Genomic DNA, 22,329 nt, shown 5'->3' with positions numbered 1-22,329 from the left:
TCACTAGGTCCCCCCGTGTGGTTCTGGGATTTTTGCTCACCGTTCTTGTGATCATTTTGACCCCACAGGGTGAGATCTTGCGTGGAGCCCCAGATCGAGGGAGATTATCAGTGGTCTTGTATGTCTTCCATTTCCTAATAATTGCTCCCACAGTTGATTTCTTCAAACCAAGCTGCTTACCTATTGCAGATTCAGTCTTCCCAGCCTGGTGCAGGTCTCCAATTTTGTTTCTGGTGTCCTTTGACAGCTCTTTGGTCTTGCCAATAGTGGAGTTTGGAGTGTGACTGTTTGAGGTTGTGGACAGGTTTCTTTTATACTGATAACAAGTTCAAACAGGTGCCATTAATACAGGTAACAAGTGGAGGACAGAGGAGCCTCTTAAAGAAGAAGTTACAGGTCTGTGAGAGCCAGAAATCTTGCTTGTTTGTAGGTGACCAAATACTTATTTTCCACCATAATTTGCAAATAAATTCATAAAAAATCATACAATGTGATTTTCTGGATTATTTTTTCTCAATTTGTCTGTCATAGTTGACGTGTACCTATGATGACAATTACAGGCCTCTCTCATCTTTTTAAGTGGGAGAACTGGCACAATTGGTGGCTGACTAAATACTTTTTTCCCCACTGTATCTTCCTCTATCCTTTTGACTACAAATAATAGAAACGTGCTTTTTTCACATATGTTGATGTTGGGGTGGTGCTGGAGATGATGAATATGAATTTTTTGAAATGTTCCTTTAACATGGCAAAATGTGTAGAATTGCAGGAAATTAGCCTTTAAAACTAAGGGAATTATCCCCAACCCATGGCAAAATGTGTAGAAAAGCAGGAAATTAGCTGTAAAACTGCAACAAAAAAAGTTATGTAAAGCAAACGTATTTGTTTACCTTTTGTTAATAAAATACTTGTTCTGCTAATAGATCACTCTGTATGTATTAAATTATAGTTTTTAATCCCTGTGCTTAGTTAATTTGAGCTAATGTGTAGCAGCTAATTGTATAGCTAATAGGCTATGTGTTTGTAGATTAACTGAGGTGAATGAAGCTACAGCAACCAATGTGATAATGCCTGGGGTAAAAAAAAAAAAAACATGTTTGTATTTTTTTGCTTTCCAAATAGCATTTTAGAGTTTTTTTTATTGTATATAAATACAGTAAATGAGCTTCAACTTTCTTATTAAATCCAGACCTCACTAAAAACTCAGACCCTGCCCCATTCCCTTATTGCATACCACCCAGCACGTTTTCATTGCATTCTAAATGGATTTTATTGAGTGTGACACCCTATTCATCTGTGTAGTCTGTTTTCACTGCACACTAGCGTTTGCATTGAGTTGAGGGGAAATGAGATGGCAAAAGACTGCAGGTCCATTCTTCACGAATCCCATTATGAATGCCAGAAAGTGCAAACATTCTCACGTGATGATGGAATTACTCCCTCCCTAATTGCGCGCACAGAGCCAGCAGTGGATTACCGTTCTCCTGGCAGCACAAAGCGCGGATCTTTTTCTTCAAAATAAGAGTCGCCCTACAAAGACAATTTTGGGAGTATCGATTTTTTTCTCTCACTTTAGTGCAGTACAACTATTTTTCACAGCATTTGACGTACTTTTATATTTAATATTGTATTATTTATACGAGCATTTCTTTAGAAAGTTTACACCAATACTGGTATGTTGAAAGCTAAGGCTATTAATAAAATACAAATATACGTAATTGGAATTACTCAATAGAGTCTACAAAACTTTAAATGGTCTATTCTGTTGGGCAATGGGTTTACTAGAGTGCTGGTGACTCCTTACTCCACCCACTCCATTCACTGCAATGCACTACACAGCATATGAATTACATATTGGTTTATAGAGAAAAAACGACTCTATGTGCCGATGTAAATGTGGGGTTGGGATTACTCAGTAGTGCTGTAGAATTGATATATTGTGTCATTTCATGGGGCTCTGAATAATACGGAGTGTTGCTGGCCTTTTGTAGTAAAAGTACCCATTCCATAGGCCACAATGCAAATCACTGTATTCTAAACTCCTAACCCCACTTTTACATCGACAGAAATAATATATTTTTCACTATAAGCCAATATGTATTTCGTATTAAGTGATTTGCATTGTGGCCTATGGAATGGTTGTGAAATTTGAATTTTTTATTTTGAAGGTTTGTTTAATACCATAGGAAAGTGACGTCATCTTTAGTGCTGCTAGCAGATTGTAGTCAGCGGTGGAGCTCACTCATGAGTTGCACCGCAGTGAGAGAAAAAAACAATTTTCACTCATATAGTTGTGAACGTGGGAATATTGTGTTGGGGAATTTTACCTTTTGTTGTAGCTTTTTCCACAAAGGAGAACAAGTGCATTTCCCGCGGAAACATGCGTGTTTGAAACTTTGACTACCTTTTAAATGTCTTCAGTTGGACCCTTTTACTTGGAGAGCAACATGCCGGAGCGTATCAGCATTTCGGACTTTGTTGCTCTGACAAACGAGGATTTGGCATCACCGACTACTTCGACTTTTCAATCCAAAATGAGTGAATGTCGGAACACGGTTTCGGCAGTGGAAGAGGTAAGCTGGGCGTTCAGTGCGCACTATTGTTTACCTGTTCACAGGTAACTGTTGTTGACAGTTAGTGGTGGGAGGTGAACGGATAGGTAGGCGAACCTCCAGTGAGTAAACTATCCAAGCGAAACAGTTTTGCCAAGTTCACTTTGTCATTTATAGAAGTAGACTATGTAGAAATATATTTTGCCCTAACGCTACACAGCTGATTCAAATAACCAACCCATCATCAAACTTTGATTATTTGAAACCGCAGGACCGGACTGAGTTTGGGAAACCCTGAACTTTTAAACTACAGTAGCGTTTGGAGCTCTGTCTTGCAGTAGGTATAGCCTTAGCCCAAAGGCCGGCAGATGGCGATATTGAGTCGTGTCATTTTACCGTCCAAATTAGTATTATTATATTATATTTATTATTATTATATTCTATGCAACCGGCAATATATTCGTATGTCTCGTGGAACGGTTCGTGCCTAAAACGTTCCCCATTCAGGCTGCATAGGCTTCGATTTCCTCATTTAACTTTTTTGAATGTAGGTGAAAAAAGGGGACAATATGCATTCTCTCTTTATGAAACACCATTTTTCACCACCATGCAGTGACAGCCCAACCCATCAGATTAGCCCGGAGTGGGACGCCCCCATTATGAGTCACAAGTTTGCATCTGGCACTGAAGGAGGCAGTGTCATGGTGCGTTCGTAACCAAATGGGAATTTACAACATATGAAAAAAATCACTTGAATGGCCCTCAAACTGTTAATAAATAGTGGGAAACTCGTCTATCATCCTCAGCAGCCATTTCTCCCACATGGTGACCTCTGACGTCACCTACTAAGGACATTACCTCTATAACATAATTTTCGGCAGTTAAATGCAACAATAAAACATTTTTTGAAATCAATATATTGTGGTTTTTGAACTCTATAATTTGTTTACAAGCATGATAGCTGTACTTTTAGTTTATGGTTGACACAGCTTGTTGGCCATTAGCCAATCTGTGTTTCTCAATGGGTTTAAATCACATGAATGCATCCAATTGATATTTACAACTGGTAAATTCCCACCTCCCACATGGTTAAACGCAGCATCAGAGTGGAAACTTGAGAGCCCAACATAACAATCCGGTCACAACAGACAATGCAAGGAACATTGTGGAAGTTGAACATTTTGAATGGCATTTCATTTTTATTTGCTGTACCGAAACCAACCCGTGAACCCAAAACCGAAATATGTACCGAACTGTGGGTTTGGTGAAGGCGTCAGCATGCTTCAGTTCAGCTGGCGGCTAGCCGAAGTCCACTAGGCGAACCGAATGAGTGTGCTCGCATACTTCCTTAAAAGACCTTAGCTTGAAAACGCGAAACAAATGGCAATAGTACTGTTTGTCCATTATGAGACGCCATAGCCACTTCTTCAAAATAGTCAGAATTAATCAATGATAACTCAAATCTATCATTAATTTTGATGTTTTTGCAGAGGACATCTTAGTCGTGCAATTTTACATCTAACTAAGATGTTTGGTGCAGTATTTATAAATGAAAAACTGTGCATGAAAACGAGTCGTCTCTCGTTGAATGACAACCAAAGACTTTACTGAAGAATCCGTACTGTTGACCAATCACCGACGAAGGGGCGTAGACTTTAGCTACCGACTTCGGCTTGCCTCAAGATAAAACAAATTGTGCAAGAACAACAAAACAAAACAAAATGCGTCATAATATATGCATAAACTCTTTCGAACTGTTTAGGCTGGGAAGCATGCTGATGCCTTTATATATATTTTGTAATACATTTTCGGGATGGAAAAATGCTTTCAGTGTAAACATAAACAGCTAAAACCAGATATAAAGTATGTAGAAAAGATAATGGACCAATATCTTTTTTTTTTTTTTATCTTTGAGAACTAACAATCACCAAAATAAAAGCTAGACAGTCAAGGAGAATTTAAAATTCCAAAAACATTTAATTTAGCAGTATTCATTTTATTGTTTGAGCAAAAGAACACAGCATTAGCTATGGCAAAATGCATACAATTGCAGGAAACAGATTTATTGATGGGTGTAACCGTTTTGCTCTTCTCTGGAGTATAGGGAATTGTGTGTGTGTGGGGGGGTGCCCGCGCATGTGTGTCCCTGTGTGTGTTTGTGCATGTCTGTATGTGTGTGTCTGCCTGTATTGATGCTGCAGACAGGCCACAGCAAGGGTGATCCACAGGGTCTGGTCCTCAGGATCTCAGGTTTTATGCTTTACGCACAGGGGTTTGAACACTGTTAGGCAGCGTAACAGGGTGTGCTGTAACTGCACCATGGTGGTCTGACCTGTACTTGGACGCTGTACAAGGAGAGGTTTGAATAAGGTTATTCCTTTGTTAGATGGTGACATTACCTCATTGGAATGGAGCCATCACCTTAACCCTTTTAGACTTAAGTCAACAGATTTGACATTGAAGCGTAATAGTTTGACATTACTTTTTCACTTTGACCACAGTCTTGCCCTGACTCCTACATGGCCCGCTCATTTGCTCAGTGGTTGACAGTGAAACAGTGGAAAGTAAAGGAGGTACTCCATTTTTAAGTCTCCATACATTTCCATACATTTTAAAGTCCCATGTGCTTTTTCATTAGACAAATAAGACATGGGAAGTCTACTGTAATGAGAAGGGCTGATGTTAGGCTACATATACACTAACCACGACTGGTCGAGTTAGCTGTAATATATAAACTATTTTGGTGCCAAAGGAGTGTCATGTAGCTAGCTAGGTTCTTTTAAATTCAAGTCTAACTCGAAGCCAGTTCAACTGCTTTTTTCCCAACTCTTCCCTTCTCAGGGACTGATGTAGACCTGGGCCACCAGGTGGGTGTAATGAGTGATCAGGTAGAACAGGTAATCAACAGTACTCCGGACCTCGTAGGGTAAGATTTGAATACCCCTGTTCTAAAGCAAACAGTAGAGTGAAGTTTCAACATGTCGACGCACGGTAGGGCGGTGAACCTGAAAAAACGACAGGTGAGGTTGGTGCATGAGACATCATCAGCCCAATGATGACAAGCATGACAGTGCTAGACGGATTAACTGCTGATTCAACTGTTCACTCAACGTTAGTCACGGTGTGGGAACTTCCGGGTCACCGTGACCGCTGCTAGACAGTCAAAGAATTGCGTTTTCCCTATAGACGGTTCGACAAGTTAAATTTTTTTCACCGTTGCTCTTTGTCAGTCCTACTAGGTGAAATACTAACTTGAAGTCGGTGGTGTAATGTTGAAATTTTTGCTCCAATCTCCCATTGACATCAATACAACATACGTCAGCGTTACATGCATGGTTCTCAAGTAAGGATTTCTCCCATTGACATCAGGGCATTGACATCAATGCATCTGTCTGCGCATGTACAGTTGAAGTCGGAAGTTTATATAAACTTAGGTTGGAGTCATTAAAACTTGTTTTTCAACCACTCCACACATTTCTTGTTAACAAACTATAGTTTTGGCAAGTCGGTGCATGACACAAGTAATTTTTCCAACAATTGTTTACAGACAGATTATATCACTTATAATTCACTGTATCACAATTCCAGTGGGTCAGAAGTTTACATACACTAAGTTGACTGTGCCTTTAAACAGCTTGGAAAATTCCAGAAAATGATGTCATGGCTTTAGAAGCTTCTGATAGACTAATTGACATAATTTGAGTCAATTGGAGGTGTACCTGTGGATGTATTTCAAGGCCTACCTTCAAACTCAGTGCCTCTTTGCTTGACATCATGGGAAAATCAAAAGAAATCAGCCAAGACTTCAGAAAAAAAATTGTAGACCTCCAGAAGTCTGGTTCATCCTTGGGAGCAATTTCCAAACACCTGAAGGTGCCACGTGTACTATTGTTTGTACAGATGAACAAGTATAAACACCATGGGACCATGCAGCCGTCATACCGCTCAGGAAGGAGACGCGTTCTGTTTCCTAGAGATGAACGTACTTTGGTGCGAAAAGTGCAAATCAATCCCAGAACAACAGCAAAGGACCTTTTGAAGATGCTGGAGGAAACCAGTACAAAAGTATCTTTATCCACAGTAAAACAAGTCCTATATCGACATAACCTGAAAGGCCGCTCAGCAAGGAAGAAGCCACTGCTCCAAAACTGCCATAAAAAGCCAGACTACAGTTTGAAATTGCACATGGGGACAAAGATTGTACTTTTTTGAAAAATGTCCTCTGGTCTGATGAAACAAAAATAGAACTGTTTGGCCATAATGACCGTCGTTATGTTTGGAGGAAAAAGGGGAACGCTTGCAAGCCGAAGAACACCATCCCAACCGTGAAGCACGGGGGTGGCAGCATCATGCTGTGGGGGTGCACAAAATAGATGGTATCATGAGGAAGGAAAATAATATGGATATATTGAAGCAACATCTCAAGACATCAGTCAGGAAGTTAAAGCTTGGTCGCAAATGGCTCTTCCAAATGGACAATGACCCCAAGCATACGTCCAAAGTTGTGGCAAAATGGCTTAAGGACAACAAAGTCAAGGTATTGGAGTGGCCATCACAAAGCCCTGACCTCAATCCTATAGAACATTTGTGGGCAGAACTGAAAAAGCGTGTGCGAGCAAGGAGGCCTTCAAACCTGTCTCAGTTACACCCGCTCTGTCAGGAGGAATGGGCCAAAATTCACCCAACTTATTGTGGGAAGCTTGTGGAAGGCTACACAAAACGTTTGACCCAAGTTAAACAATTTAAAGGCAATGCTACCAAATACTAATTGAGTGTATGTAAACTTCTGACCCACTGGGAATGTGATGAAAGAAATAAAAGCTGAAATAAATCATTCTCTCTACTATTATTCTGACATTTCACATTCTTAAAAGAAAGTGGTGATCCTAACTGACCTAAGACAGGGAATTCTAACTAGGATTAAATGTCAGGAATTGTGAGAAACTGAGTTTAAATGTCTTTGGCTAAGGTGTATGTAAACTTCCGACTTCAACTGTAACTACGTCAAAGCCAGATTTGCATGCATAGGCAGATCTCAAGTTAGGATTTACCCCATAGGAAATGATCTGCCTTTGTCTGTCTTAAACTTTTAGCTACTAATGGACTGGAGTCAATATGACAGTATACACTGACTTGAACCCCCTTTTGCCTTCAGAACAGCCTCATTTCGTCGGGGTATGGACTCTCTAAGGTGTTGAAAGCTTTCCACAGGGATGCTGGCCTATGTTAACTCCAATGCTTCCCACAGTTGTCAAGTTGGTTGGATGTCCTTTGGGTGGTGGACCATTCTTGATACACACAGGAAACTGAGTGTGAAAAACCAAGCAGCTTTGCAGTTCTTGACACAAACCGGTGCACCTGGCACCTACTACCATACCCCGTTCAAAGGCACTTAAATATTTTGTCTTGCCCATTCACCCTCTGAATGGCAATTCATACACAATCCATGTCTCAATTGTCTCAAGGCTTAACAATCCTTCTTTAACCTGTCTCCTCCCCTTCATCTACACTGATTGAAGTGGATTTAACAAGTGACATCAATAAGGGATCATAGCTTTCACCTGGATTCACTTGGTCAGTCTGTCATGGAAAGAGCAGGTGTCCTTAATGTTTTGTACACTCTGTATGTTTCATTAACTCTCTTCTTCTCTCTCTGTGTTGCAGTCAATGGAGATGGACCAGAGCACCTTACAGAGGATGAAGAAGATGGTCAAGGCCATCCACAGCTCTGGAATCAGTAAGTGGCTCCTCACCATACACACACTGTATTACATATTAAAACATTACTGCCTAGACTTGGGCATGGGATGAGGTCTCATTATGGTTCATGTGTGTTTGTGGATGAAATGGAGGCTGACATTGTATGGGGTTCTATGCAACGCGTTGGCTGAGCCACTCCACTCTGTCTGTCTGAGACACAGGAGGTTAGTGGCACCTTAATTGGGGACAACGGACTAGTGCTAATAACTGGAGCGGAATTTGTGGAATGGTAACAATTACATCAAACATATGGTTTCCAAGTGTTTGATGCCATTCCATTTACGCCGTTCCGGCCATTATTATGAGCCGTCCTCCCTTCAGCAGCCTCCTGTGGTCTGAGATTAATGACAGAGAGTGTTTGTGTGTTTGACAATGGGCTCTGTGTTAGCTGTTTAACTGACACTGTTTAGTTCAGACACCAGTCCGCCAGAGGTCAAGTAGGGCGCCCCCATGTGTGTGTTTTGCGTGCACGCGAGTATGTGTGCCAACTGTCCACCTACCACAGCTTGTAAAATATGTGCTTTGTTGGCATGATGGTTAGAATGATCAACTCACCCACCAGATTGGCATGCTGATGTTGTCTAAGTCCAACTGTGAAGAAGCTTGTACAGTATTCTATCAGATTTTGGACAAACCATGTCTGTTGACTTTCTTATTAGGTAGATTCCGATTCTGGCGCCTTTGAAGAAACTTCTCTTCATACTGTGATGTGACCAAACAATTACTCACCAGTTTCACAATGCTAACATGAAGTTGAACAGCATCATCAGTGAACTTGGATGTAGTTTCGGTTTTCGAAATGAGTCTTGGAGGCCAATCTAAAAAGTGACTTGTTTTTCAACATTCCAAACTCTGAAATAGTCTGTTTTCCATTTTGGGGGTTTAACTGTCAGATGTGAGTCAGAGAGAGCCAAAGTTGGGAAATGATGTTTGTGTCAGTCCGTACAGTTCTGCAATTGAGACCCCAACTCCACTATTCTCCCCCCACCCCCTCTCAAGCCCCACTTTCTCTCTCCCTCTTAAATTGGCACTCCAGTCTCATTTTCACCTCATTTAATACCTAATTTACTTAACCAAATGTATGTCATGACATAGCACAAGTAGGGAGTGGGCCTTTCCTCTTTTGTTTTCTATTGCTCCTCTGTTGTTCCTCAAGCAAAGGTGGAGGCCAATGACATCGCAACTTCCCATAAGACCAACTCCTTGAATGCCTTACTCCTTGAAGTTTGAAATTGTGCTCAACTTTTCTTTTTTTTTACCCTTTAGTGCAGTGGTCACCAACCTTTTCTGTGTCACTTTCACAGTCAAAAAGCAAGCCGAGATCTACCACTCCGAATTTTTTCCAAACATGACTTAAAAAATGTAACATTCACCTAATATTGTTCTTCTCAGACCATATTATATTTCAAAACTCGAGCTTTGATAACGAAATAGATCAGTTGGTGTAGCACTTGCGAGGCACAGCTGAGCATAAATTGAAATAATTTGAAAATAATTCGCTTTTTTTATTTTACTGCATCTGATGGTCATGGTGTTTTCAAGACAACTGGGAACTCGGGGGGGGGGGAAACGAGTCGGTGATCACGACGTCAGTGATCTTCAGGTCTGAAAGTCAGCTCTAGAAAGATGCCATAGTTTCCGACTTGGAATTCCGAGTTGGATGACTGTTCAAAACTATTTATCTCAGTCGTTTTTTTTAGGAGTTCCCAGTTTTCTTCAACGCACTGAAGTTGGAAGTCTGAGATTTCCGAGTTCCCAGTTGTTTTGAACATTTTGAGCATTAGTCGCAGCGGAGAGTGCTGAATAACAACTTAAGACATGAACTCACTAATAAAAACAGCAGCTCTTTGCTGAATTCTTTGACAGTCTGTTTCTGGTCACGTAGGCTAGTATCAAACTTTGCTGTGGTTGTGATTTGAGCTGTCTGATTGGTCAGTGCAGTAGGCGCACTCGATTTAGCCACAGATCTCCCAGTCAGCCGGGTAGGCGGAGTTTGTCTTTTCAGACAAATGAAATGGTTCAAAATGGGAACACTGCCTACCCGGTGCACCTACCGCCAACAGGGCTTCTGAATCAAGTGCACCTACCGCCAACAGGGCTTCTGAATCAAGTGCACCTACCGCCAACAGGGCTTCTGAATCAAGTGCACCTACCGCCAACAGGGCTTCTGAATCAAGTGCACCTACCGCCAACAGGGCTTCTGAATCAAGTGCACCTACCGCCAACAGGGCTTCTGAATCAAGTGCACCTACCGCCAACAGGGCTTCTGAATCAAGTGCACCTACCGCCAACAGGGCTTCTGAATCAAGTGCACCTACCGCCAACAGGGCTTCTGAATCAAGTGCACCTACCGCCAACAGGGCAACACGATTAACAAAAATAAGAAAAAAAGGAACGCAAGCCTTTATACCTTTATCATTGGTTTTTCTACAGAAATGTTTGGTGATCGACAAGGAATGCTTTGACGATCGCGATTGACCGATTGGTGACCACTTCTTCTTTAGTGTGTGTACTTTACTATATTTATACTTGGGATATCTCTTTTCAACAGTAAATGTTCAAACATCGCTGGAGGACTTCTTTAAATGGAATCATATGGGGCTGTTCCATTCCAGTAAGGCTAAAGGGGGGGGGGCTCTTTTCCTGTTAGTTGCTGGCTTATTCGGAAACGCTCAATCAGCCATGATGTTGTGATATGTGGTTGGTTATCTGACTCCCCCTCCCCCTCATTCCTTTTTTCTTTCTCTCTCTTGTTCTGTCTTTCTCTTCCTCTCTCTCTTCTCTTCCATTCTCTTCTCTCTCTCCATATATCTCTTCTCTCTCTTTGTTGTCCTCCACCAAGAATGGCCTATTCCTCTCCGCTCTTGCCAGGATGCAGTGGTTTGTGTGTTGGAAAGAGAGATGGGTTTGCTGGAGTTTTAAAGGTCATTAATTATCTTCCCCAGGGACGTTAGTCAGCATTCTGTTGCTTGTTAGATGTTTGCTATTGTGAAGACACCCGTGGTTAGCGCGCAGACCTTGGCTCAGCCTGCGGGGACACAAACTCACTACTTTTTCTGTTACCCATTTCACACTATTGTGCCGTCAAACTACACTATGCTGGCTCTAATCCAGCACGGTTTCAGCTAGTGCAGCTCGGCTGTGCTTGGCCCAGTAGTATGAAAGGGCATATGGGGTCATGACCTAATAACCTCACGTTATGTTTATGAGCCCTGGCACCACTGTGTTAGAAGGTTAGACCCTACACTGGACTAAGTGACCCTGAAGACTAAACAGACACAGTTCTAAATAATCCGACTTTCCAACTCCAAGCCTTCCTATTCCATTCTCTCACGTTGGTCCATTTGCTTAGTGTAGAACTAGTGTACTGAGTAGGGCTGTTACGGTGACCGTACCGCCACACCGGCAGTCACGAGTCTTGACCTGTCACGGTAACTATGCTTCTCCAAAACTGCGCTATGATCCCGCTGATGGTTATTAGTAGCCTACCAAACTTGCTAACGGCTAGTCGGTAATGGCCTGGTTCTCCGTGCTCTAGTGTCCCTCTAATCACTCTGACATCAATGCAATTGACAATCAAATCAAACACTTCACGAGAGCCCTGGTATTCAGAGTGTGAGTGGAATAGGATTACCTGTGGTGCAGCGAGAGACAACTCCTCATAGCTTGTTGATGCATGGAATGAAATAAGTGTTCCTATAAGCCCATGTTGTGCAACATTTCTATACGCTATGCTATTGCGTAAGAAAACATAGATTTTTTTTTTTTAGATGGCCTCGATTAAAAAGAGAAGGATCCCATCAGCTTTTTATAGGCTAGGCCTACTATATTTATTCCTCAACTTTCCAAAATATTAGGCGCGTTGCTTAGCTTTACAATCATAGTAGCCTACCTGGCTCCATTCGCTATTCAAGTGCATACGGATTACATCTCCGTATGCAAAAAAGTGTTAAACAAATCAAAATATGTTTTATATATTTGAGATTCTTCAAATAGCCACCCTTTGCCTTGATGACAGCTTTGCACACTCTTGGCATTCTCTCAACCAGCTTCATGAGGAATGCTTTTCCAACAGTCTTGAAGGAGTTTCCACATATGCTGAGCACTTGTTGGCTGCCTTACCTTCACTCTGATGTCCAACTCATCCCAAACCATCTCAATTGGGTTGGGGTCGGGTGATTGTGCAGGCCAGGTCATCTGATGCAGAACTCCATCACTCTCCTTGGTCAAATAGCCCTTACACAGCCTGGATGTGTGTTGGGTCATTGTCCTGTTGAAAAACAAATGGTAGTCCCACTAAGCGCAAACCAGATGGGATGGCGTATCGCTGCTGTGGTAGCCATGCTGGTTAAGTGTGCCTTGAATTCTACATAAATCACTGACAGTGTCATTTATTTGGGCTGCAATCTGAGGTGCAGTTAACTCTAATGAACTTGTCCTCTGCAGCAGAGGTAACTCTGGGTCTTCCTTTCCTGTGGCGGTCCTTATGAGAGCCAGTTTCATCATAGCGCTTGATGGTTTTTGCGACTGCACTTGAAGAAACTTTCAAAGTTCTTGAAATGTTCCGTATTGACTGACCTTCATGTCTTAAAGTAATGATGGACTGTCGTTTCTCTTTGCTTATTTGAGCTGTTCTTGCCATAATATGGACTTGGTCTTTTACCAAATAGGGCTATCTTCTGTATACCCCCCCTACCTTGTCACAACACAACTGATTGGCTGAAACGCATTAAGAAGGAAAGAAATTCCACAAATTAGCTTTTATCAAGGCACACCTGTTAATTGAAATGCATTCCAGGTGACTACCTCATGAAGCTGGTTGAGAGAATACCAGGAGTGTGCAAGCTGTCATCAAGGCAAAGGGTGGCTACTTTGAAGAATCTGTTTTAACACTTTATTAGTTACTACATGATTCCATATGTGTTATTTCATAGTTTTGATGTCTTTACTATTATTCTACAATGTAGAAAATAGTCAAAATAAAGAAATACCCTTGAAGGAGTAGGTGTGTCAACCTTTGACTGGTACTGTATGTAAAGACACGATTTAAATTGAGAATAGTCTGATGGGTGAGAATATTATCACTTGTGAATGATGCTCAGTGTGTGCAGTCTAAGACAAGAAACAGCGACTTTTTCAAATCATAGTCTCATTTAGAACTAGCCCATAGGCCTATATGTTTTGATTTAGATTTAAACGTTTAAAACCTTACCTATTATATTTAATCTGGCTATTCACATTAATCGTATTATTGTGTGCATACTCCGTGCCGGCCGTGTTCTATTGGTCAGTCACCGGGTTGGCTCATAACACCAGCCACACTACACGATAAAGGCAAAGAAATTCTGACACTTCCAGAACTTTTCAGAGCCTACGACCGCACGTAGCGGCAGACCTAGACCCTGTCACATTGAAAGAGCCAAGACATCTGACAATCATTTGCGACCTAAGATTTTGCCTACGACGTGGACATTTTGTCAAAAGACAGCTAAAATCATACAGTCTGCAAAGGCCTTTAATTTGTGTTCAGGAAATGGCCCCTCTGTGTGTGGTTTATTCCCTTTAAAAAAAGGTATGGATTAGTTAGACCAGGGTTTCGTAATAAACTTTTTCAGCTTGGGAACCAAATGAGAAATTCAGTGTTTTCCTAGGACCCAGGCTCATGAAAAAATGCCCCCTTTTGGGGAGCCTAAGCAATATTTAGTTAGGGGTTCCCCCACCTCCTGGACAAATTGATTTACTGGCCCCTCTCTTGACTGCGGAGAGAAATGTACGTTTTAAAGTACATTTCCTGCAATTCTACACTTTGCCATGGGGAGATTTTTTTCTCTCCAGTTTTACAGCTAATTTCCTGCAATTCTACACATTTAGCCCTGATTTATGCCATGTTAATATGATATCTGAGTGAGAGTGACCAATCAATGGGGGCACCCTGGAGGTCAGAGCCCCTGGGCACGTGCCCTGCCTGCCTGGTGTGTATTCGGCCATGATAGCTGACTAGAATAATTTACCAATCCAAAAATTGTTAGCTGGCATGGCTAATTGAGTGACTGTCAGTGACTGGGGGGGACACAAACACACACTGTATATAGTGTTTTGCAATGGTATTTGTTTGGCATTAGGTTGCTAAGAGAAGGACAAACTGAATTGCTTTCATGGAGGACTGGCTTGACCAGACAATTTATTTTCATCGTGAGCAAAAGCTATTGGTTTTCTACCCAGAGTTGAAAAGAAAATGTTGGGATCCATTTAATAAACACAGAGACCAGCAAAATGGGTAAAAGGGTGTGGTGATTGGGTAAAAGGGTGTGGTGATTGGGTAAAAGGGTGTGGTGATTGGGTAAAAGGGTGTGGTGATTGGGTAAAAGGGTGTGGTGATTGTATTCTTGTGGATAAAACCTGGTACTTTCACACTAATTTATGGTAAATAATGCAAGCAACTTCAATGGCTAATTTCTCTGAACGGGGGGGAACATCCAGATTCACAGTTAATTCATTAGGATTTGAAGAAGCAATACTCCAAACTGCAGCTCCATACAACTCAGAAATAGAGAACCGATACTGTATACTGGTTGTTGGGAGGGATTGGCGTAGGGTGTGGGGGGGTCCATGGGGGGCTTTTGACAATTTTATTGGATTCCTCATGTCTTACTCAATCGTAGGAAGAAATTTGGTCCAATTTGGATATTGGGTACTATATTTGTTAAATATTATGTGAATCCTATAAATTAACAGGGTCAATTTGGGTGCAATCAATTAGCTTAATTTCTCAGATCAATTCAAATTTCAACAAAATGAAAGTTTCAAGAATGCTAATCGTATTGGTTTCCAACTACCGAAATGATTTCAGAACAATCTGAGATGGTGGGTGTCATGGCTTGCTAAAATGACATGGAATGACTCAAAAGGCAGCATAGGATGGAAACAACAATTAAATGTGTTTGCGGTTCTAGGTCACGCGGAGAACAAGGAGCAGTACATCGACGTGCTGGAGAACCTGGGGAACAGTCACCTGACCCAGGACAACAACGAGGTGTCCACAGGGTTCCTCAACCTGGCTGTCTTCACCAGGGAGGTCACCGCACTCTTCAAGAACCTGGTGAGAGTAGAGGGGAGACTTTGGGAGGGATAGGGTGTAAGAGTTTGAAGGAAGAGTGGGGGAAGACTTATGGGAGGTGGAGGAGAGAAGCAATAGGTGCAAGATGTCGGAAGAGTTTTGAGTTATAATAGGGGGGAGACATTTTTAGAGGATAAGGGGATGGGGGTAAGAGTCTGGGGCAGGACAGGTAAGGCACTTTGGAAACATGGATGAGAGAAACTTTGGGGGAAGGGGTAGGGAATGAGTTTGGGGAGTTGGGTAGGGAGAGGTGCGGGAATAACCTTTTGGATCTGGGGGAGAGGCATGGCTGCAGAGTTTGGAGTGATCAGTGTTGATGTAGTGATGGCGTTGAGAAGGGGGAAGAGAGAAGGGTATAGTTCAGAGGGAACAGGGCTTTTGAGAAGACGGAGACAGACGGTGATTTGTTATTGGATGTGGGTGGTGACAGAACAGATGTTGTAAAGTTGGGGTGTATTCATAAGTAGGCCACTGTTGCAAAACGTTTACTCCAAACTGAAAACTATTTTACAACGAAAACTAGTTTCTATTGTACAAATTCAGGTAAGTACCTCCCCATTTCTTCCGTTTGGTTCCTAGTGAATACACCCTTGGGTGACATCTAGGAGAGCTGCTAGAGGTGACAATGGGCTGTTACTAACACCAATGCAGTATTCAGATCCATAAACGTTTGGAGTTGAGCTCCATCAATGACCTAAGGTAGATGTACAAATATACACTGAGTGTACAAAACATTAGGAACACCTTCCTAATATTGAGTTGCACCCCCTTTTGCCCTCAGAACAGCCTCAATTCGTCAGGGCATGGACTCTACAAGGTGTCGAAAGCGTAGTAGCGTTGCAGTTCTTGACACACCCAAACCGGTGTGCCTGGCACCTACTACCATACCCCGTTCAAAGGCACTTAAATATTTTGTCTTGCCAATTCACTCTCTGAATGGCAATTAATACACAATCAATGTCTCAAGGCTTAAAAATCCATCTACACTGATTGAAGTGGATTTAACAGGTGACATCAATAAGGGATCATAGCTTTCACCTGGATTCACCTGGTCAGTCTGTCATGGAAAGAGCAGGTATTTTGTACACTCAGTGTAGAATAGTCCTAATCCATCATTGTCTGGTTATGTAAACTCATTCTATTTCTATGATATAAATCTTCTCCCTCACACACATATAGTACTTAATGTCTGCAGCTCTACACATGAATAGTGCTGAGTGGTCCTACCGCCATCACTAAGCTGTGACTTAGTCACAGCTGGAGGGTCAAAGGGCCCCCTTTTTAGGGAGAGGAGGGGTGAGGAAAGACCCCACTTTTGTATCAGCAGTGTGTGTGTGCATATATGCTTGAAGGAGTGAGTCGGTGTGTGTGTGCATACATGCTCGCAGGAGTGTGTGTGTGCGTTGTCGGGGGGATAGAAGAGCTGCAGGAGAGCACCGCTGGCCCCTCCGAGAACTGGAACCCTCCCACTTGATAGTCGATTATTATTCATCCCAGGCCTCTGTGTTGGGAGTGGACAAGGCCCCTCCCCTTTTCTCCCCCCAGCTGTCAATCAAAGTCCCCCTCTCAGGACCTCGGAAGTGCTAGAGGAAACTGAGGAAACGAATCCAAAACACTACCACTGTTTGATTTAGGGGCTTTTACAGTAAACTGTGTGTGGCTGTGCGTTTGTATGTGTGTGCGTGCTCTGAAAGAGGGTTGTTTCACTGTTAAACAGAACAGAGCCTTCTTTCCACTTCCTAAGTTCTCGGAAGCCAATCAAAACAAAGACAAATTTGAACTTTTTAAAGTTTGCATTAATTTCTCAAGGTGATCCCAAGTGTGAACTCAGAAGGGGGAAATAGTTTACTTTTGTTTACCTACAGAGCTGCTTCAGTACAGAATATGTTGTTTTTGCACTGAACTAGGGTTGCAAAATTCCATTAACTTTCCCAAAAGTCCCAGGTTTTCCTAAAAGCCTGGTTGGAGGTTTCCAGGTTTCCTTCTTCCAACCGGGCTTTCTAGAAAACCGGGGAGTTTTGGGAAAGTTACCGGAATTTTGCAACCCTACACTGATCAGTCAGTTAATCAGTACATTTGTAAATCAGTAGGATCTACAAAATGGGTCAGATGTTTTGTTTATTTGAGTGATTGTTTCCATCAAGTGATATCACTTCATCCAGCATATGAGGTACATCAAACTGTGGGCAGAAAATTGTGAATGTATTACACTGAACAAAAATATATTTGCAACAATTTCAAAGACCATACTGAGTTTGGTATTGGTATTTTATTAGGATCCCCATGTAGCTGTTGCAAAAGCAGCAGCTACTCTTCCTGGGGTCCACACAACATGAAACATGACGTAAGACAGAACATTAATAGACAAGAAAAGCTCAAGGACAGAACTACATCAATACAAATAGAAAAGGCACACGTAGCCTACATATCAATTCATACACACAAACTATCTAGGTCAAATAGGGGAGAGGCTTTGTGCCGTGAGGTGTTGCTTTATCTGTTTTTTGAAACCAGGTTTGCTGTTCAATTGAGCAATATGAGATGGAATGGAGTTCCATGCACTAATGGCTCTATATAATACTGTACGCCGCCTTGAATTTGTTCTGGATTTGGGGGCTGTGAAAAGACCCCTGGTGGCATGTCTGGTGGGGTAAGTGTGTGTGTCAGAGCTGTGTGTAAGTTGACTATGCAACACATTGTTTCTTATTAAAAGAAGTGATGCAGTCCGTCTCCTCAACTCTTAGCCAAGAGAGACTGGCATGCATAGTATTTATATCAGCCCTCTGATTACAATGAAGAGCAAGACGTGCCGCTCTGTTCTGGGCCAGCTGTAGCTTAACTAGGTCTTTCCTTGCAGCACTCGACCACACAACTGGACAATAATCAAGATAAGACAAAACTAGAGCCTGCAGGACTTGCGTTTCTTTTTTGACATCACACGCCAAAAAGCATCTCTTTTATTACGGACAAACTCTCCCCATCTTTACAACCATTGAATCTATATGTTTTGACCATGACTGTTTACAATCTAAGGTAACACCAAGTAATTTAGTCTCCTCAACTTGTTCAACAGCCACACCATTAATTACCATATTCAGCTGAGGTCTAGAACTTAGGGAATGATTTGTACCAAATACAATGCTCTTAGTTTTAGAGATGTTCAGGACTAGGGCTGTGGCGGTCACGAAATTTCGTCAGCCGGTGATTGTCAAGCAAATAACTGTCGGTCTCACGGTAATTGACCGTTAATTAACAAACACATTTAGCATCTCCTGGCTTCCACACACAGCCTACAAGCCACTGATGCAGACCTTTGGAACATCTACATTTTATAAAGTCTAATAAATCCAGGTAATATAGCCTACACCATCACAATAAATCCATTATTTATTTTAGACCGGTCTAAAGAAGCATGATATGAAGAAAATGTAGTCTATTTCAGATGAACAGAATAGCATAATCTGAGTTGTCCTGATGTGGCTATGCCATATGGCTGTGGACTACACTAGTTCATTTAGCAGACAAGATTTGCTTAGAATTCCGTGGCATTATTTTATAGTATGAAGAATACAATTGAACAAAGCGGAATAAAATGGAAAGGATATTTTCTCCAAACGATTTGAGGGAGTGCGCACATGCGGCTATTCTGTGTTGAGCGGTTAACAAAGAAATGGGTACTCCTATATGCTTAATTTAGAGTTATTAATGTAACTTTAGTTGTTCTACAAACGTTGGACTAAATGTTTTGATTTGTAATATATTGTAAGGCTGCATGATGCGACTCTAATGATGATTTGAAAAAAGTCACTTGAAAGGCATGAGCTCTGCTTTGTTTTTTTTGCGCAGGCTGTACACACTTCATCTCACATTCACAATTTGACAAGCACTTGATAATGCCTCGAATTTCACGGCGGCATCCTCTTTGTGGCTGGAATTCACCCTAAAAAACATCCATGCCTTTTGCGGCCAGTGGTCGTTGTGCCCTTGGCCCGGAGTGCTGCATTGTGCCCTTCTCTCTGAGTGCTGCGCGCTCCTACGCACCCCTCACTCACATGGCTCTCCATCACGTGATCGGGTCTTTCTCACAGGCTACAAGTGAACAGACACATCCGGGACGCAACTGAGCGCATCCTTATCCAATTCCCAGGTGCATATTGAAGATATTGGAAGAACTGTCCACATTTACTTTTCGTTAGCCAACAAGATGAGTATGCCTAACGAACAGCAAAAGCACTAACCTATGTCAATCTACTATCCCCCATAGTAGAAAAGTCGACCTATTCTGTGCAATAAATATTCCAAACATAGTCTGGGACAGTTGTAGGATGCAATAGATCCCAAATTAATACAACCACTAGCATCAACAAAAACTTTGACACAATGTGGCTGATGCAACAGATCAGAACATTTAGCTTAAAATGTTGATAAACTATTAGGCTATTTCTTCACATTATAAGCGCAGCAATGCACACATGGCAGTAGGCTATGAGCGCAAATGTTCCATTAGCGGGAAAACACCATTATCAAAAGTGACCGCAAATGTGATTTATGCATGTAATGCTTTTATTATAAAGGTGCATTTTTATGGTGAAAATTATCTTCCCCAAACTTGAGACTCACGCGCTGCTTATGTATGCCAGTTGGGCTCAAAACCCCTTGTAAAGTGGTTTAATGTGCTTAATTTTAAGAAGTTATTTGGCCACTTTAGTTGTGATACAAACCTTATCAAAACATATAGGCCTATGGGCTAAGATACATGAGGTGTGTGACAATGATTTCTTATGCTGGGCATCATTCACAAGTGATAGGCTAATATTGTCACCCATCATACTATTCTTGATTTAATCTTGTCTTTCCATATACTAAATATTATATGTGTGAAATTTGTTTTGATTTAGAATGGACCATTATCATGCACCTGTCTCGAAACAGGGGCAGCAGGAAAAAAATACATGTCATCTATGCACTTAAATAGAGAATGGAGGATGCTTAACCCGTGGTTCATTTTCATGCCAGCCAGGTAGAATATACTCCTGTTGTAAAGATAAACGATGTGCTTAATAATAGGAAAGTAGATAAATAAGTATAGTAGGCCTAGCCTATAGAACGCTGATGGGATCCTCCTCTTTTTAGTAGAGGCCATCACTCATTGCATAGCCTATAGAAATGTTGCGCAACATGAGCTCATGAAGTGTTTTATTAGATTTTCGAAGACATTTGCATTGACGTCAGAGTGATTTAGAGGGACAATCGAGTGCTGAGTACCAGGCAGTTAGCAAGTTTGGTAGGCTACTAATGACCATCAGCATTATAAGAGCTTGGAGAAGCCTAATTACCATGACTAAACGGTCACATGGAATTTGACTGCCTTCATGATTCGTAACTGCCGGTGTGGTGGTAATACGGTCACAGCAACAGCCCTATTCAGGACCAGTTTATTACTGGCCACTCATTCCAAAACAGACTGCAACTCTTTAAGGGTTTCAGTGACTTCATTAGCTGTGGTTGCTGATGCTTATATGGTTGAATCATCAGCATACATGGACAAATGCTTTGTTTAATGCCAGTGGCAGGTCATTGGTGAAAATAGAAAAGAGTAGAGTGCCTAGAGAGCTGCCCTGCAGTATGCCACACTTTACATGTTTAACATTAGAGAATCTTCCATTAAAGAAAGCTCTGAATCCATGATATGGCAGTGGTTGAAAAGCCATAACAGACGTTTTTTTGGTTATTGTCAATAATATCAAAGGCTGCGCTGAAATCGTATAAGTACAGCTCCCACAATCATCTTATTATCAATTTCTTTCAACCAATCATCAGTCATTTGTGTCAGTGCAGTACATGTTGAGTGCCCTTCTGTTTAAGCATGCTGAAAGTCTGTTGTTAATTTGTTTACAGAGAAATAGCATTGTATTTGGTCAAACACATTTCTTTCCAACAGTTTGCTAAGAGCTGGTAGCAAGCTGATAGGTATACTGTTAGAACCAGCAAAGGCCGCTTTACCACTCTTGGGTAGCGGCATTACTTTGGCTTCCCTCCAGGCCTAAGGACAAAGACTTTCCTCTAAACTCAGATTAAAGATATGACAGATAGGAGTGGCTATAGTCAGCTACCATCCTCAGTAGCTTTCCAACTAAGTTGTCAGTGCCAGGAGGTTTGTCATTTATAACAATCATTTTTCCACCTCTCCCACACTAACTTTACAAAATTCAAACTTGCAATGCGTTTCTTTTAATTTTTTTTTTTTTATGCATGAATACGATGGCTCGCTGTTCGTTGTTGGCGTTTCCTGCCTAAATTTGCCCACTTTGCCAGCGAAGTAATCATAAAAAGAATTGGCAACATCAAATGGTGATGAATAAAGCCATCTGATTCAATGAAGGATGTAGTTGAATTTGTCGTTCTGCCCATAATTTCATTTAAAGTACTCAAGTTTCTTTTCCATAATTCTTTATATCATTGATCTTGGCTTCATAATACATTTTTTTCTTCTTTTTGTTTTTAGTCACATAATTTCTAAATTTGCAGTAAGTCAGCCAGTCAGATGTGCAGCGAGACATATTAGCCACTCCTTTTGCCACATCTCTTTCAACCATACAGTTTTTCAATTCCTCATCAATCCATGGAGCCTTAACAGTTCTAACAGTCAGTTTCTTAACAGGTGCATGTTTATCAATAATTGGAAGAAGCAATTTCATAAATGCATCAAGTGCAGAGTCTGAATGCTCCTTATTAATCACATCAGACCAACAAATATTTTTTACATCATCCACATAATAGTCACAGCAAAATATTTTGTGTGATCTCTGATACACTATTTTAGGCCCAGCTTTTGGAACTTTGGCTTTCCTGGATATAGCCACTATATTGTGATCACTGCATCCAATGGGTACGGATACA

At 41.5% G+C, this 22,329-nt stretch overlaps 1 protein-coding gene across 3 annotated transcripts in view; it reads left to right on the top strand.

Annotated features, from left to right (window-relative positions):
- Positions 1-2,232: 2,232 nt before the first annotated feature.
- LOC121545130 (arf-GAP with SH3 domain, ANK repeat and PH domain-containing protein 3) overlaps positions 2,233-22,329 on the top strand; it is a 55,956-nt gene continuing 35,859 nt past the window's right edge. For all 3 annotated transcript variants that reach the window (XM_045209213.1, XM_045209214.1, XM_041855545.2), the window contains exons 1-3: positions 2,233-2,573; positions 8,217-8,289; positions 15,266-15,411. In XM_045209213.1, coding sequence (XP_045065148.1) covers positions 2,412-2,573; positions 8,217-8,289; positions 15,266-15,411 — 381 coding nt within the window. In that variant the 5' untranslated portion in view covers positions 2,233-2,411. The remainder of the gene's footprint in view (positions 2,574-8,216; positions 8,290-15,265; positions 15,412-22,329) is intronic.

The sequence above is a fragment of the Coregonus clupeaformis genome, chromosome 29 (genome assembly GCF_020615455.1).
Source record: "Coregonus clupeaformis isolate EN_2021a chromosome 29, ASM2061545v1, whole genome shotgun sequence".
Classification (NCBI taxonomy): Eukaryota; Metazoa; Chordata; class Actinopteri; order Salmoniformes; family Salmonidae; genus Coregonus; species Coregonus clupeaformis.
This window is presented reverse-complemented; position numbering and strand designations above follow the sequence as displayed.